At 37.3% G+C, this 14,497-nt stretch overlaps 1 protein-coding gene across 5 annotated transcripts in view; it reads left to right on the plus strand.

Moving 5' to 3' along the window:
• The window catches only part of srgap3 (SLIT-ROBO Rho GTPase activating protein 3), a 256,795-nt gene that overhangs the window by 239,812 nt on the left and 2,486 nt on the right, over window positions 1–14,497 (plus strand). For 4 of the 5 annotated variants that reach the window (XM_062054132.1, XM_062054140.1, XM_062054149.1 and 1 more), the window contains exon 19: window positions 13,279–13,459. In XM_062054132.1, the coding sequence (XP_061910116.1) occupies window positions 13,279–13,459 (181 nt within the window). Of the gene's footprint in view, window positions 1–1,877; window positions 1,909–13,278; window positions 13,460–14,497 lie in introns of those variants that run through there. The other variant, XM_062054166.1, reaches the window with a different exon arrangement.

Genomic DNA, 14,497 nt, shown 5'->3' on the forward strand with positions numbered 1-14,497 from the left:
CAATAGAAAACCTTTTCTGCTCACATCTTCAATAATCAAGCAATCTTCAATAAAAGTACAGTAAGCAATATTTTAACAGTAGCAGTTTTAACCTGCTAGCTGTGCTTTAATTTTTTAACAAAAAATAATACAATAATAATATCATAAATAAAGTGCAGCCAACATCTGTTCAGGTTGAATTAACAGTAGATTTAGCTGCTACTTTTACTGTTGTTTTTTGACATACTGTAACACATACAATAATATACAAATACAAAATAAATTAATATGAAAACATTAGTGCAACAAAATCTCTTCAGGTTAAATGAGCAGTTGTTTGACCTACTACTACTCTCATTTTAATAAACAGCTACGATCGCAGAGAAATGCCACAACAAATGCAAACGCCACAACCCAACAACATAAAGCAAGAACACAACAACAGTAAACCAAAAGACGACTATATAAAGACGCAACGGAAGTGACAGCGGACAAATTCCGGCAACAAAGTTGGACATGTATGTAAGTGTGCCCATGTGTTTTACTTGTGTATATAATATTATTATACTATGTGAAGGAAGTCGCAGTAACTTGCTCCGCTGTCACTTCCGTCGTGTCCGTCACGTCCTTCCGTGGCTTAAAGTTGTGTTGCGGCTTTATTTTATTGTGTTGTGGCGTTTGTATTTGTTGTGGCTTTTGCAATCGTGCTGTGGCTGAAAGTTGCTGCTTTGTAATTTATGATATTGTTTTGTCTCGTTTGTATTTGTTGTGACCTTTCTCGGCCACCGTAGGTGTCAGCCATTTTTGTTTTGCCGACTGATGACAATGACATCACAGACAAGCAGACAGACTTAAATAACGTTGAACGTCCTTATCATTAAAAGTGTTAAACTCTGTATAAAGTCTGACGTTCTGAAATACAATGTTTTCCTTTTTCTAGTGTGGATAAAATCGATCAATTTCCATTTAAAATGATGTTGAATCGATACCTATCTTCTGAAAGGCAAACTTGCCGAGCTCACATCGATGTACCGTATTTTTCGGACTATAAGGTGCACTTAAAATCCTTTAATTTTCTCAAAACTCGACAGTGCGCCTTATAACCCGGTGCGCCTAATCTATGGAATAATTCTGGTTGTGCTTACCGACCTCAAAGCTATTTTATTTTGTATATGGTGTAATGGTAAGTGTGACCAGTAGATGGCAGTCACACAAAAGAGATATGTGTAGACTGCAATATGACTCAAGTAAACAACACAAAAATGTTATGTTCCATTGAAAATATAGAACATTACACACGGCGCTCAAAAATATATCAAAATGTTTAGTACGACTTTGGTAAGCTATGAAGTCGCACCGCTTGATGGATTGTACTGTGCTTCAACATATGAGTATTATTATGGTGTGTGTATAAGGTAAGACATATTATCTGGCGTTTTGTTTCGCAATATTATGCAAAAGCAACTTTTCTTACCTTCTGGTACCTGCTGATCTGTATTTGGGATCTGCATAAGTCCTGAAAAGTTTGCGCGCGTCCGCCTTTGGAGTCCGTGGAGACACCGAAGTCGATAAGCTTCTTCTTTTTCTCTATCTTCTTGTTATGGAACATTCATCCTCCGCTGTTACCATTTGTAATATAAAGTAGTGTAAAGTTCTTACTTATATCATCAGTAAACTCGCCATGAAAGCGCTAAAACATACCGGTGTAGTGAGTATACATTATTCACCCAAGGAACTTTAGTTATTAGAGAGTTCCGGTCGGACGGTTTTTCACGGGACACACTGAGGAGTGAGCCACGGATGAGGAGATGCTGCTCCGTTATTGATTTAAGTCTGAATGTTACCTCCATCTTCTGACACTTCTTTCACTCCCATCCTTGCACGCTACACCACTACAGCAAAGATGACGAAGAAAAGACGCTGCCGAAGGTGAGCCACGTAAATAAGACCGCCCACAAAATGGCGCATCCTGAAGCGACTTGAAGATATTCTGTAAAACATAACCTATGCAACATTTTGACCAAAGAACCACCATTATATGTTATGTAGACCACAAGGAAGTGTTTTGAATTTTAAAAAAATAAATCATAATATGACCCCTTTAATGCGCCCTATAATCCGGTGCACCTTTTGTATGAAGATAGACTTTCCTAAACCCGCTCATCAGTGCGCCCTATGGTTTGGAAAATACGGTTGTTGAATCTAAGGAATATAAAGCGATATATCGATATATCAATTAATTGTTACACCCCTCGAAAGTTTGCAATTAAAACACAAACAAAAATTGCATTATAGCCAATGTTTCTGAATAATTGCCACAAACAGAGTAATATTTGTGTACATTTGAATTATTCTTATTCACATCTTATCTTATTGATTGTTTCCTTGATTTAAAAAAAAAAAAACAGTTAAGATTAAACAAACAAACTATATTAATGAGACAGTCTTTTGAACGGCTCTTTAAGATCTGACTTCTTTCAAAGAGCCATAAATCCAATATCCAATAAATATCAATCAAATAAATGTATGTAAGGGATTATATTAATGTTTGACTAGTATGAACATGGTCAATTGAACTGCCTTTGATCACTGTTTTTTTCATTTTCAAAGAGAAGCCTGGCAACCCAAATAATCATGGTGGGAATATATGTTCAATGTTTGTTGGAATGGAAAACGCCTTCAGTACAAATTGACTTGGTTAAAAAAGGCCTTTGACAAAAAGGTGAAAAGACGTTTGTGCTGTAATTGCTTGTGATTGAAAAGACTGTGTGATGCTTGGAGCGGAAGGCTGGCCGAGGAGACACTGTTGGCATCTAGCACTGCCTTTTTGATCTCTCTATAAATATACAGTGTATACACACTACTGTAGATATAGTACATACTGTGTATGTGTGTGTGTGTGTGTGTGTGTGTGTGTGTGTGTGTGTGTGTGTGTGTGTGTGTGTGTGTGTGTAGTTCCACTAAAACAGCCCTAGCCCCCCTGCCCAACACTACCTCACCATGCTTGCTTGCTCTTTGTTCAAGCATTTATCAGCAAATCTCCTGCGACTTTTGTCTTTTGCAGAATAATTTTTCCTCTCTGCTGTCAAGGCAAAACTGCATCACATGATGAAATCACATAATAGCATCTTTCCTAGCAACCTCATCAATCCTCATTTTGTTGTCTTCTCCTCATGCGGAAATTACAGAAAATGTCACTTGTTGGATACAATCTCTGAAAAAATTATCTGCATTTCATATTGTGGCCACGTGTTGGGTTGAATTGATTGTTGATTATTTGTAATGAATCTATTTGCATTATATGGAATCCTGACATGATTCCATATAAATATATTAAGAGGGACAATTCCTTCTAAAATGAAAAAAAAAAGATTTACTTTCACAATAATCAATCCAGAAAATTATATTTTATACGATAGTACAATTATACTACTTTGTATATATTTTTCTTTAACTGGAAATTTTGGAAGAACATGACAACATGCTATTTTTGCTGTTAATAAATCGCTAGAGAAATCGTTAGAGAAAACATGTCTGCTAAACCTCCTCAGTGGCCTTGTGGTTAGAGTGTCTGCCCTGAGATCGGTAGGTCGTGAGTTCAAACCAAAGACTACAAAAAAGGGACCCATTACCACTCAGCATCAAGTATTGGAATTGGGGGTTAAATCACCAAAAAAATATTCCCGTGCGCAGCCACCACTGCTGCTCACTGCTCCCCTTACCTCCCAGGGTGTGGAACAAGAGATGGGTCCAATGTAGAGGGTAATTTCACCACACCTAGTGTGGTACTTTAACTTTAAATGAGGAAAAGTACTTTCTAGAATTAATTTAAAAAGCATTAACCAATTATTTATATACCTGTATAGTCTCCCCAACGTATCATGGGTCTTTCCCGTGGCCTCTTACCAGTAGGGATGATACTCGAAACCGGTTTTCCCGGTTGTTCGATAAGAAAACAACCGAGTCCTCGGACTCGAATCCCTTTTTGAGAACCGGTACCCGTTATCGAGACCACTATAGTCAATAAAAAGAGTTGGTTCTTTATTCGAATCCCTGGGAACGAATCTCGTTCCGACCAGAAATGCCCCTTGAGACATCACAAGAAATGGCGACGTAGCTCAGTCATTAGGCGCAGATAGGGAAAGCAGGAAAAACAATGGACTGGAAAAAGCTCTCCAAGGTGTAATAAAGTTCAAAGCAAAAGGTATAATCCAATAAATAACTTTACTGAGAGATTTGAGCAGGGTACAAACACATGACGAACACTTTTACGACCAACCGGAAACATAGCAACCAGGCTAGCAACGTACCTCCTTTACGGCAGCTGTTGCAACGTTCTTAAAGCAACCGCAGCACATACAACATATATGACATGATCTCCCTTTTTTAACTTTTGTTTTTCTTCCCTTGTAAACAAAACAAAATCACACTGTATATGTGTTGTATGTCTAATTATAAATAATGCAGACGAGGCGTGTTGGCTGAGTTCTTGACGTTTACTTTCACAGCGTGCTCATAACCTCATTCTTAGCTGCCGAGTGACGACATGCAACAACACTTTTCGGGGCTATCACGCATGCTTGTCACTCCCGTTGCATGCTGGGTAGTGTAGTTGTTATATTCCCTAGCCTTGGTTTATAACATCACATCTTTCCCCCTATAAAGAAATAATGTTAACTCAATAAAGTGTATTTCTTATTTTAGCTTTAACTTTTCATTTTTTAGCATTGTAACCACATTTGCAAACAACTTTTCTCTTCATAGAATTTTCTTTCAATAAAGAAATAAAGTGCAAAAATGTCAAAGCATCATAACAATGATGCTTTGACAAATAGCAGCAGAAGTGCACTTTTTGGAGAGCTGTATTATTTTAAGTTTTCTGCCCAAGGGACTGATTTTATTTAACACTATATTATTATTTATACACCTATAGTGATCACAGAGACAGGTTGTTTTTGTGTTACTGTATATATTTGTTTTTCTGAAAAATCCCACTTAATATACTTTGGGTAACAACAGTCAATATTTATTTATTTTATTTTATTTTTTTAGGGGGGTAACAGTCAATATTTATTTATTTATTAGATTTTATTTTTTTCTTATATAATAAAAGTGAGCTTTTGTTAAACCAAATATTGTGTGTTTTTTTCCATATACAACAACCTATCTGGACTCGATAAGACAATTGATAAGGAATCGGTTCAATAAGAGGATTCGATAATAGGCTCGAACTCAATAATTTCTTATCAAACATCATCCCTACTTACCAGTCAAACGTGCCCTAAACACTTTCTCAGGAAGGCGTCCAGGTGGCATCCTGACCAGATGCCCAAACCACCTAATCTGGCTCCTCTCGATGTGGAGGAGCAGCGGGTTTACTTTGAGCTCCTCACAAATGACAGAGCTTTTCTCTAAGGAGGAAACTCATTTCGGCCGCTTGTACTTGTGATCTTGTCCTTTCGGTCATAACCCAAAGCTTGTGACCATAGGTGAGGATGAGAACTTAGAGTGACCGGTAAATTGAGAGCTCTGCCTTTTGGCTCAGCTCAGCTCCTTCTTCACCACAACAGGGATTGATACAGGGTCCGCATCACTGCAGATGCCACGCCAAGCCGCCTGTTGATCTCACGATCCACTCTTCCCTCACTCGTGAACAAGACTCTGAGGTACTTTAACTCTTCTTTTTGAGGCAAATCTCCTCATCAACCAGGAGATGGCACTCCAACCTTTTCCGAGTGAGAACCAGGGACTTGGACTTGGAGGTGCTGATTTTCATCCCAGTCACTTCACTTTCGGCTGCGAACCGATCCAGTTAGAGCTGAAGATCCTGACCAGATGAAGCCAGCAGGACCACATCATCTGCAAAAAGCAGAGAACTAATCCTGCAGGCACCAAACCAGATCCCTTCAACGCCCTGACTGTGCTTAAAAATTCTATACATAAACGTTATGCACAGAATTGGTAACAAAGAGCAGCCCAGGCGCAGTCCAATCCTCATTTTAAACGGGTCTGACTCACTGCCGGCAAGCGGACCAAGCTCTGACACCGATCTTACAAGGAGTGGACTGCCACAATTAGACAGTCCGATAAGCCATACTCTCTGAGCACTCCCCTCAGGACTTCCTGAGGAACATGGTCCAATGCCTTCTCCAAGTCCACAAATCACATGTAGTCTTGTTGGGCAAACTCCCATGCACCTTCAAGGACCCTGCCGAGAGTACACGCTGGTCCACAGTTCCACGACCAGGACGAAAACCACACTGCTCCTGCTGAATCCAAGGTTTGACTATCCGGCGTATCCTCCTCTCCAGTACTCCAGTACATTTGGATAAACCTTAGCGGGAAGGCTGAGGAGTGTGATCCCACGATAGTTGGATCATAGTACTTCTTAAAGAGAAGACCTACCACCTCGGTCTGCCAATCCAGAGGTACCGACCCCAATGTCCATGCAATGTTGCAAAGTCTTAGCAACCAAGACAGCCCCAAAGCGTCCAGAGCCTTAAGAAACTCCGGGCGGATCTTATCCGCCCCTGGGGCCTTGCCACCGAGGAGCTTTTTAACTACCTCAGCCCAAGAAATAGTAGAACTCACCACAGATTTCCCAGGCACTGCCTTCTCATAGGAAGACGTAGGACGTACGTGGGATTGAAGAGGTCTTGGAAGTATTCCCTACATCGGATCAACAACCTCCTGAGTCAAGGTCAGCAGCAACGCCAGCCCCCCTCTGGGGACTTGTTCCAGGCCCTTGCTGTGCGTCGAAGTGAACATCTCCACCTTGCGCACTAGTTCAAGCTCTTTTCCCCCCCGTTCCACGTCCCAAGAGCTAGCTTCTGTAGTAGAGGATCGGACCGCCAAGAGCTCTGACTTTGGCTGCCGCCCAGCTCACACCGCACCTGACCTCTATGCCCCCTCCTATGAGTGGAGAGCCCAATGGAGGGGGGACCCACATTGCCTCTTCGGGCTGTGCCCGGATTGGCTCCATGGGGACAGGCTCGGCCACCAGGTGCTCGCCATCGAGCCCCAGCTCCGGGCCTGGCTCCAGAGGGGGGCCCCGGTGACCCGCATCCGGGGCGAGGGAAATCTGAGTCCTCGTTTTTTGTTCTTCATAAAGGTCTTCGAGCTGCTCTTTGTCTGGTCTCTCACCTGAAACCTGTTTGTCTTGGGAGACCCTACCAGGGGGCATAGAATCCCCCGGAAAAAACAGCTCCTATATCACTGGGACACGTAAACTCCTCTACCACGATAAGGTGGCAGCTCAGAAAAGAGTGATCACAACTAATTACAATTAATCACGACTAATCGCATTAAATTATTAGCTTAAATAATTTGAATTATCTTTTTTTTTTTAAAAAGACTCCATTATTTGACACAAATGCAATTTTGTTGTCAGAATGCCATATTTGAAAATGTTTAAACATATTTTATTTGAATCATGATTATTCGCAGTAAATTACTTGCTTCCTTAATTTAAATAATCTTTGAACTCCAATTTATTGACAAAAGTGCAATTTTGTTGCCAGAATGTAATAATATTTGAACATTTAAAAATATTTTTTTACTTGAAACATTTATTTACCCAAAACCTCGACCTGGTAACACGGCGACATTAAGGAAAGGAGCCTGTGCAGTCAAATATGCGTTTATACATGATTAATGCAGTCATTTTTTAATTAATTAATCACAACATATTAATGAGTCAACTTTGACAGCCCTAATACCTATTTTAACTGAAAATTATTTAAAAACTGGCAAAATGGTTGTTTTTATTTGTGATTATTTCTTTTGCATTTAGAGAAGACCAACCTGACATCAGCTGAATAGAATATAATGAGGAAAATATACTTCTAAAATGAATATCAAAAGTATATATAGATTAATTTTCCCAATAGTCAATCAATGAAATAGAATGTACCTTTTCCAGCATTGATCATGACAGGACTGAATTGGACAGTGCTATAGATCCAGACACACATTTTTTTTCTCACATGGACAATAATTGTTTATTATACAGAAGTACAGTACAACACCAACATTAATTCCAATAACAAACTGTCAATTATTCATATTAACTGCAGAAGCTTGTATGCCAATTTTAACAATATGAAATCATTTTTGGAACAATTTAAAGAACCTTTCAAAATGATCGCTGTATCAGAGACATGGATGGATACAAAAAAAGGAATGGACCTTGGACTAGAAGGATATGCACTCAATTATATTAATAGAGTAAATAAGAATGGAGGCGGAATTGCTGTATATGTGATGAAGGACTTCCATTACAAGGTGGTAAAAAACATGTCACTGGCTATTGACAATGTTTTAGAGTGTATAACCATTGAGATATGTCATGAAAGAAGTAGACATGTATTGATCAGTTGTATATATAGGGCACCCAACTCAAGTATTGAAGGATTTGAAGACTTGATTAAGGGAACTTTCAATGGAATCAGTCAAAAATTACTTTTTTTTATGTGGATACTTCAATATTGACCTATTGAACCCCAATAAGCAAAAGTCCATTAATGACTTCACAGATACAATGTATAGTATGAGTTTGTATTCCCAAATCACAAGGCCAACCAGAATTGCAAGTCACAGTGCTACACTTATTGACAATATCTTCACTAATGTCTTTGATAATAATACAACAAGTGGACTGTTAACAACCGACATCAGTGACCATCTGCCAGTTTTTACTATTTATGATGGGAACTACAGGAAGAAGAACATTGACAAAAAGAAATTTCAAAGACTATGCACAGAGGAAGGAATGATTTCCTTCAAGAAGGATCTGAGGAAACACATTTGGGACAATGTATACAATGAAGATGATGTAGATGATGCATATGGGAATTTTTTCAACACCTTACTAACACTCTATGATAAACATTGTCCATGGAAAGAACTAAGTAAGAAGCAAAAGAAAAACAACCAACCATGGATGACAAAAGGACTGAAAAATGCTTGTCACAAAAAATCTAATACTTATAACACAGAGATCTATAGAGGCAGAAAATAAGTTAAGAAATATAAAAACAAGCTAATTGGTATACTACGAACATGTAAGAAGGAATACTACAGTCAATTATTAAACAAGAACAGAAACAACATGAGAGCAACATGGGGCATCCTAAATAGCATCATTAAAAATGGTGCTAAGAAAGATTACCCCCAGTACCGTATTTTTCGGACTATAAGTCGCAGTTTTTTTCATAGTTTGGCCAGGGGTGCGACTTATACTCAGGAGCGACTTATGTGTGAAATTATTAACACATTACCGTAAAATACCAAATAATATTATTTAGCTCATTCACGTAAGAGACTAGACGTATAAGATTTCATCGGATTTAGCGATTAGGAGTGACAGATTGTTTGGTAAACGTATAGCATGTTCTATATGTTATAGTTATTTGAATGACTCTTACCATAATATGTTACGTTAACATACCAGGCACGTTCTCAGTTGGTTCTTTATGCGTCATATAACGTACACTTATTCAGCCTGTTGTTCACTATTCTTTATTTATTTTAAATTGCCTTTCAAATGTTTATTCTTGGTGTTGGGTTTTATTAAATACATTTCCCCAAAAAATGCGACTATATATGTTTTTTTCCTTCTTTATTATGCATTTTAGGCAGGTGCGACTTATACTCCGGTGCGACTTATACTCCGAAAAATACGGTACTTTCTAGATGGAAATACAAAAAATGACAATATGAACCAAATAGTTGAACGTTTCAATGATTATTTTGTTAATACCGGAAAAAATCTGGAACAAAGAATTCCAAATGCAGATGATGGGTCAGTTGAGGACTTGAGTGAACTCATAGACAGAAATCCCAATTCCATGTTTCTTAAGAACGTGACAAAAGAAGAAATAATCAAAATTGTAAAAAATTGTAAATCCAAGACCTCAACCGACTGTCATGGAATAGATATGTTAACGATAAAAAAGGTTGTAGAAGACATCTCAGAACCTCTGACATGTATCAGCAACGTATCATTTCTAACCGGCAAATTCCCTGACAAAATGAAAATTGCAAAAGTTGTACCAATTTATAGGAATGGAGACATACACCAGTTGACTAACTACAGACCAGTTTCATTACTTCCGCAATTCTCCAAAATCATGGAAAAACTATTCAATAGCCGTTGATATCAACAAAAGTGGGACGCTCGTGGAGAACAAATATTGATTCCGAGCAAATATCTTAACATCAATAGCATTAATCAAAATAACAGAGGAAATGACCAATGCAATAGATGGTAAAGAATGTGTGCCTGCAGTATTCATGGATTTAACAAAAGCATTTGACACAATTAATCATGATATTTTAATACAAAAATTAGAATGATATGGGGCAGTATAGCTCGGTTGGTAGAGTGGCCGTGCCAGCAACTTGAGGGTTGCAGGTTCGATCCCCGCTTCCGCCATCCTAGTCACTGCTGTTGTGTCCTTGGGCAAGACACTTTACCCACCTGCTCCCATTGCCACCCACTCTGGTTTAAATGTAACTTAGATATTGGGTTTCACTATGTAAAGCGCTTTGAGTCACTAGAGAAAAGCGCTATATAAATATAATTCACTTCACTTATGGCATCAGAGGTTTGGTCTTGAAGTGGGTAAGAAGCTATTTAACCAACAGGAAGCAATATGTGAAGATGGGTGAAAATATGTCAACACGGCTAGATATATCTTGTGGTGTACCCCAGGGATCAATACTGGTACCAATATTGTTTAATCTTTATATAAACGACATTTGTAAAGTTACAAAGGACTTAAAGTTTGTTTTATTTGCAGACGACACAACTGCTTTCTTTTCAGGAGAGAACACACAGAAGATAATACAAATAATAACAGAAGAAATGAACAAATTAACTTTGAATCTCAGTAAAACTAAAATAATGCTATTTGGTAACAGTAGAAAAGAGCATCATACACGAATACAAATAGGAGTAGATATTGAAAGGGTAAAAGAAACAAGATTTTTGGAAGTATTAATAGATGATAAAATTAACTGGAAATCTCATATACAAAATATACAACATAAGGTGGCAAAAAACATTTCAATAATGAATAAAGCAAAATACGTCCTGGGCCAAAAATCACTTCATATTCTCTCTGCTCGCTAGTGTTACCATATCTGAGTTATTGTGCAGAAATATGGGGAAATAACTACAAATGTGCGCTACATTTGCTAACCGTGTGACAAAAAAGATCAATTAGAATAACACATAATGTTGGATAAGTGGATAACATACAAACCCTTCATTTATTTAGTCAAAAATATTAAAGTTCGGTGATTTGGTAAAATTGCAAACAGCTAAAATGATGTACAAAGCAAACTATAACCTGCTACCAAATAATGTACAAAAATGCTTCTCAACTAAAGAGGAGAAATATAACCTTAGAGGAAAATCTAATTTAAAACATTTGTATGCATGTACAACACTTAGAACCTTTAGCATATCAGTATGTGGAATTAAATTATGGAATGGATTAAGTAAAGAAGTTAAACATGGTACTGATATGATCCAGTTGAAGAGGTTGTTCAATATAATAGTGCTTACAAAGTACAAAGTAGAAGAATTATGAGAAATACTTTCAACCTTATTGAAAATAAGATATTCTTCATCTCAGTATGTTAATAATGACTGAATTAATTAATTACATATTACAAAACTATTGTGCATACTAATTCACAGATGTTATTTTATTATAAAAAGGTCAATAAATGATTCTATATATTGTAAACGCTCTGAAGTGGGAAAGGGGTAGGATTGAATTAGCTTTGCTTCTTCCTACTCCTTTTCGGACATGATGTAAAGTGAAATGATATGAAACTGTGTGATGTATTATACTGTAAGTGTGTTCATGTTCGAAATAAACTAAAGAAAGAAAGAAAGAAAGAATGATACAATTCCATTGCTATACATATAGTTTTACATTTTATTTGGGATAAAATGTCATGAGGAACATTTCCTTTTAAAATAAATAGAAAAATATCAAGTTCACTGGAAATTATGAAAGCAAATGTCCTCAAACTTTAAAGGTGCTGTTTGTAACTTCCTCACAGTAACATTTTTCAAAGAATAAAATATAACAAGAACACCATTGGCTAGCTTGTTACCATTAGAACAACAGAACACAATTTTGTTAAAACGGTTAATATTTTCACAATTACAAAGTTTCTGTAATAAGAATTTTTTTACCGGCACGAAAACAATTATTGGTGTTCACGGCAGTACGTACGTACGTACTTAGTTACGTCAATACGTCCTAGAAGCCAGAAAAGGGCGGGGTTTACTGTTTAAATTACATTGGAAAGCAAGCTCCCTCTAGACACTGTGTACATGTTGCAAACAGCCTCTTTAGGTAATATTAACGAACAATATTTGTCCTTTTTATTGGTTTTTCATAAATGAAAATGCACTTTTCATTTATGAAAAAAAATAGACTAGATAACTAGAACTAGACCATTATTTACCTGTACTGGTTGAGTTAGCAAAATACATAACTTGATACTTTGGTGTCATGATCCATTACCCGGATCATGACATGATGTATGTTTTTGGTAATGTTTCTGTGTTAGTCTGTTTCCTGGGTGCACCCCCTTTCCCTGTTTACTGTTGGTTTCCATGGGCACTGATTCTCCTCACCTGTCTTAGTTTAGCAATTAGTGTTCCCACCAGGTGTTTTGGTTAATCACTCCCCGTTATAGTGTGCGGTCACCCAGCAGTAGTTGCTGGGTCAATGTTTGCGTTAGGCAACGTTTACGTCCCCCTGGTTTTTCTCCTCGCTCTTGAGATTATTCTGTCCTCCAGCATTCCCCGTTTTTCACCCTTGGTGACATTTTGGTTTTTGTTTAGCTCCACGCTTGCTAGCGTCCTCAGTTTTGTATTTTTGTCCTGCCTTTAATTTATTAAAAAGACTAAATCTTACCTGCACGCCGCTCCTGCTTGTTTCCTGCGTTGGAAGGAACACGACAATCGCAGCCATGCGTCGAAGACGTAACACTTTGGTTCCCTATTCAGTCGTGTAAAATCTTAAATACTTAAAACAATTTTGAACTAAACCTTTTTCATATTATATTTCACATCTGTGTTTCAGAAACATGATCATTAATTTCATGAACCTTTTTTAATGTCATTGTATTTTTAATTTTTTTATTACTGTAATTAAATTATTACATTATAAATAGTTGATTCACTTTAATTATTCATATTCATTAAATAATTATTGATTAAAATACCAGGAATGAGCATAATTTCAAGAGTTTTTTGTTTTTATTTTTCAGAGGTTGAACAAATAGAGGCCATCGCTAAATTTGATTACGTGGGCCGCAGTCCGAGAGAGCTGTCCTTCAAGAAAGGAGCGTCTCTGCTGCTCTATCACAGAGCGTCTGAGGATTGGTGGGAGGGTCGACACAATGGTGTGGATGGTCTGATCCCTCATCAATACATTGTGGTGCAAGATATGTAAGTAACATGTTTTTATATTGGTGTGCCTTGTGTAAGAGTCATAATAATATGACAATATTATGCTTGAGAGAGGTAAGTAGGAGTTGCAAGAAGATAAAAAAAATGGGTAAATGATGCCTGAGTGAGTGTGTGGCACACTCATTTGCTGTATTGACACTGCACTGATACTGTGTTGGTGTTGGTGGCGCCATTTGCTGGATTTAATACATTTGACATAAAAATACAGTTAAAAGCTAATTTTTTTTTTTTTGTAAACAAATATCTGTGGAAAAAGTAATATGAAACAGGAAAAGAAAAACATTTACCTTTTTTGGAGCTACTATATATATTCACCTGTACATATAGAAATGTTTATTTTTAGTATTGGTATTTGTACATATTTTATTTATTTTTGTCTTTGAGAGCTTTTACCTCTATGTTGGTGCCACCTGCTGCTGCTGGAATTTGAATTTCCCTGAGGGAACCTTCCCAAGGGATTAATAAAGTTCATATCTATCTGTCGGTCTGTCTATCTATAGCAGGGGTATCAAACTCATTTTAGCTCAGGGGCTGCATGGAGGAAAATCTGTGCACACGTGGGCTGGACTATTAAAATCATGGCATTAAAACAAAAAAATAAAGACAACTTCAGATTGTTTTCTTTGTCTAACATTGGCCAAAAATAGAAAAAACACATTCTGAAAATATTACAATAAAAATCAAGAAAAAAATACCGGCAGCGATAACGTTTAGATCCATGAAGGAAAGAACAAAGTGAATGAATGTTTCTAACTGAATAATTTGACATATGCATAAACATTTTTGTTCTTTTGTATTATTTTTTTTGTGAATTAACGTTTATGACAACCTTTTTCCAAAACACAATATATATAGAATGTGAGATGTAACAGGATAATGCATACATTTATCATTTGTGGGACTCCAAAAATGTACTGTGGGACCCCATTTTTATGACTTGATGGGGTCCCTGGGACCCATTTTGTAAAATTCCTAGCGCCAACACTGATGGAGTATTGGTGCGTGCAAAACAGCAGC

The sequence above is a fragment of the Entelurus aequoreus genome, linkage group LG01, assembly GCF_033978785.1.
Source record: "Entelurus aequoreus isolate RoL-2023_Sb linkage group LG01, RoL_Eaeq_v1.1, whole genome shotgun sequence".
Classification (NCBI taxonomy): Eukaryota; Metazoa; Chordata; class Actinopteri; order Syngnathiformes; family Syngnathidae; genus Entelurus; species Entelurus aequoreus.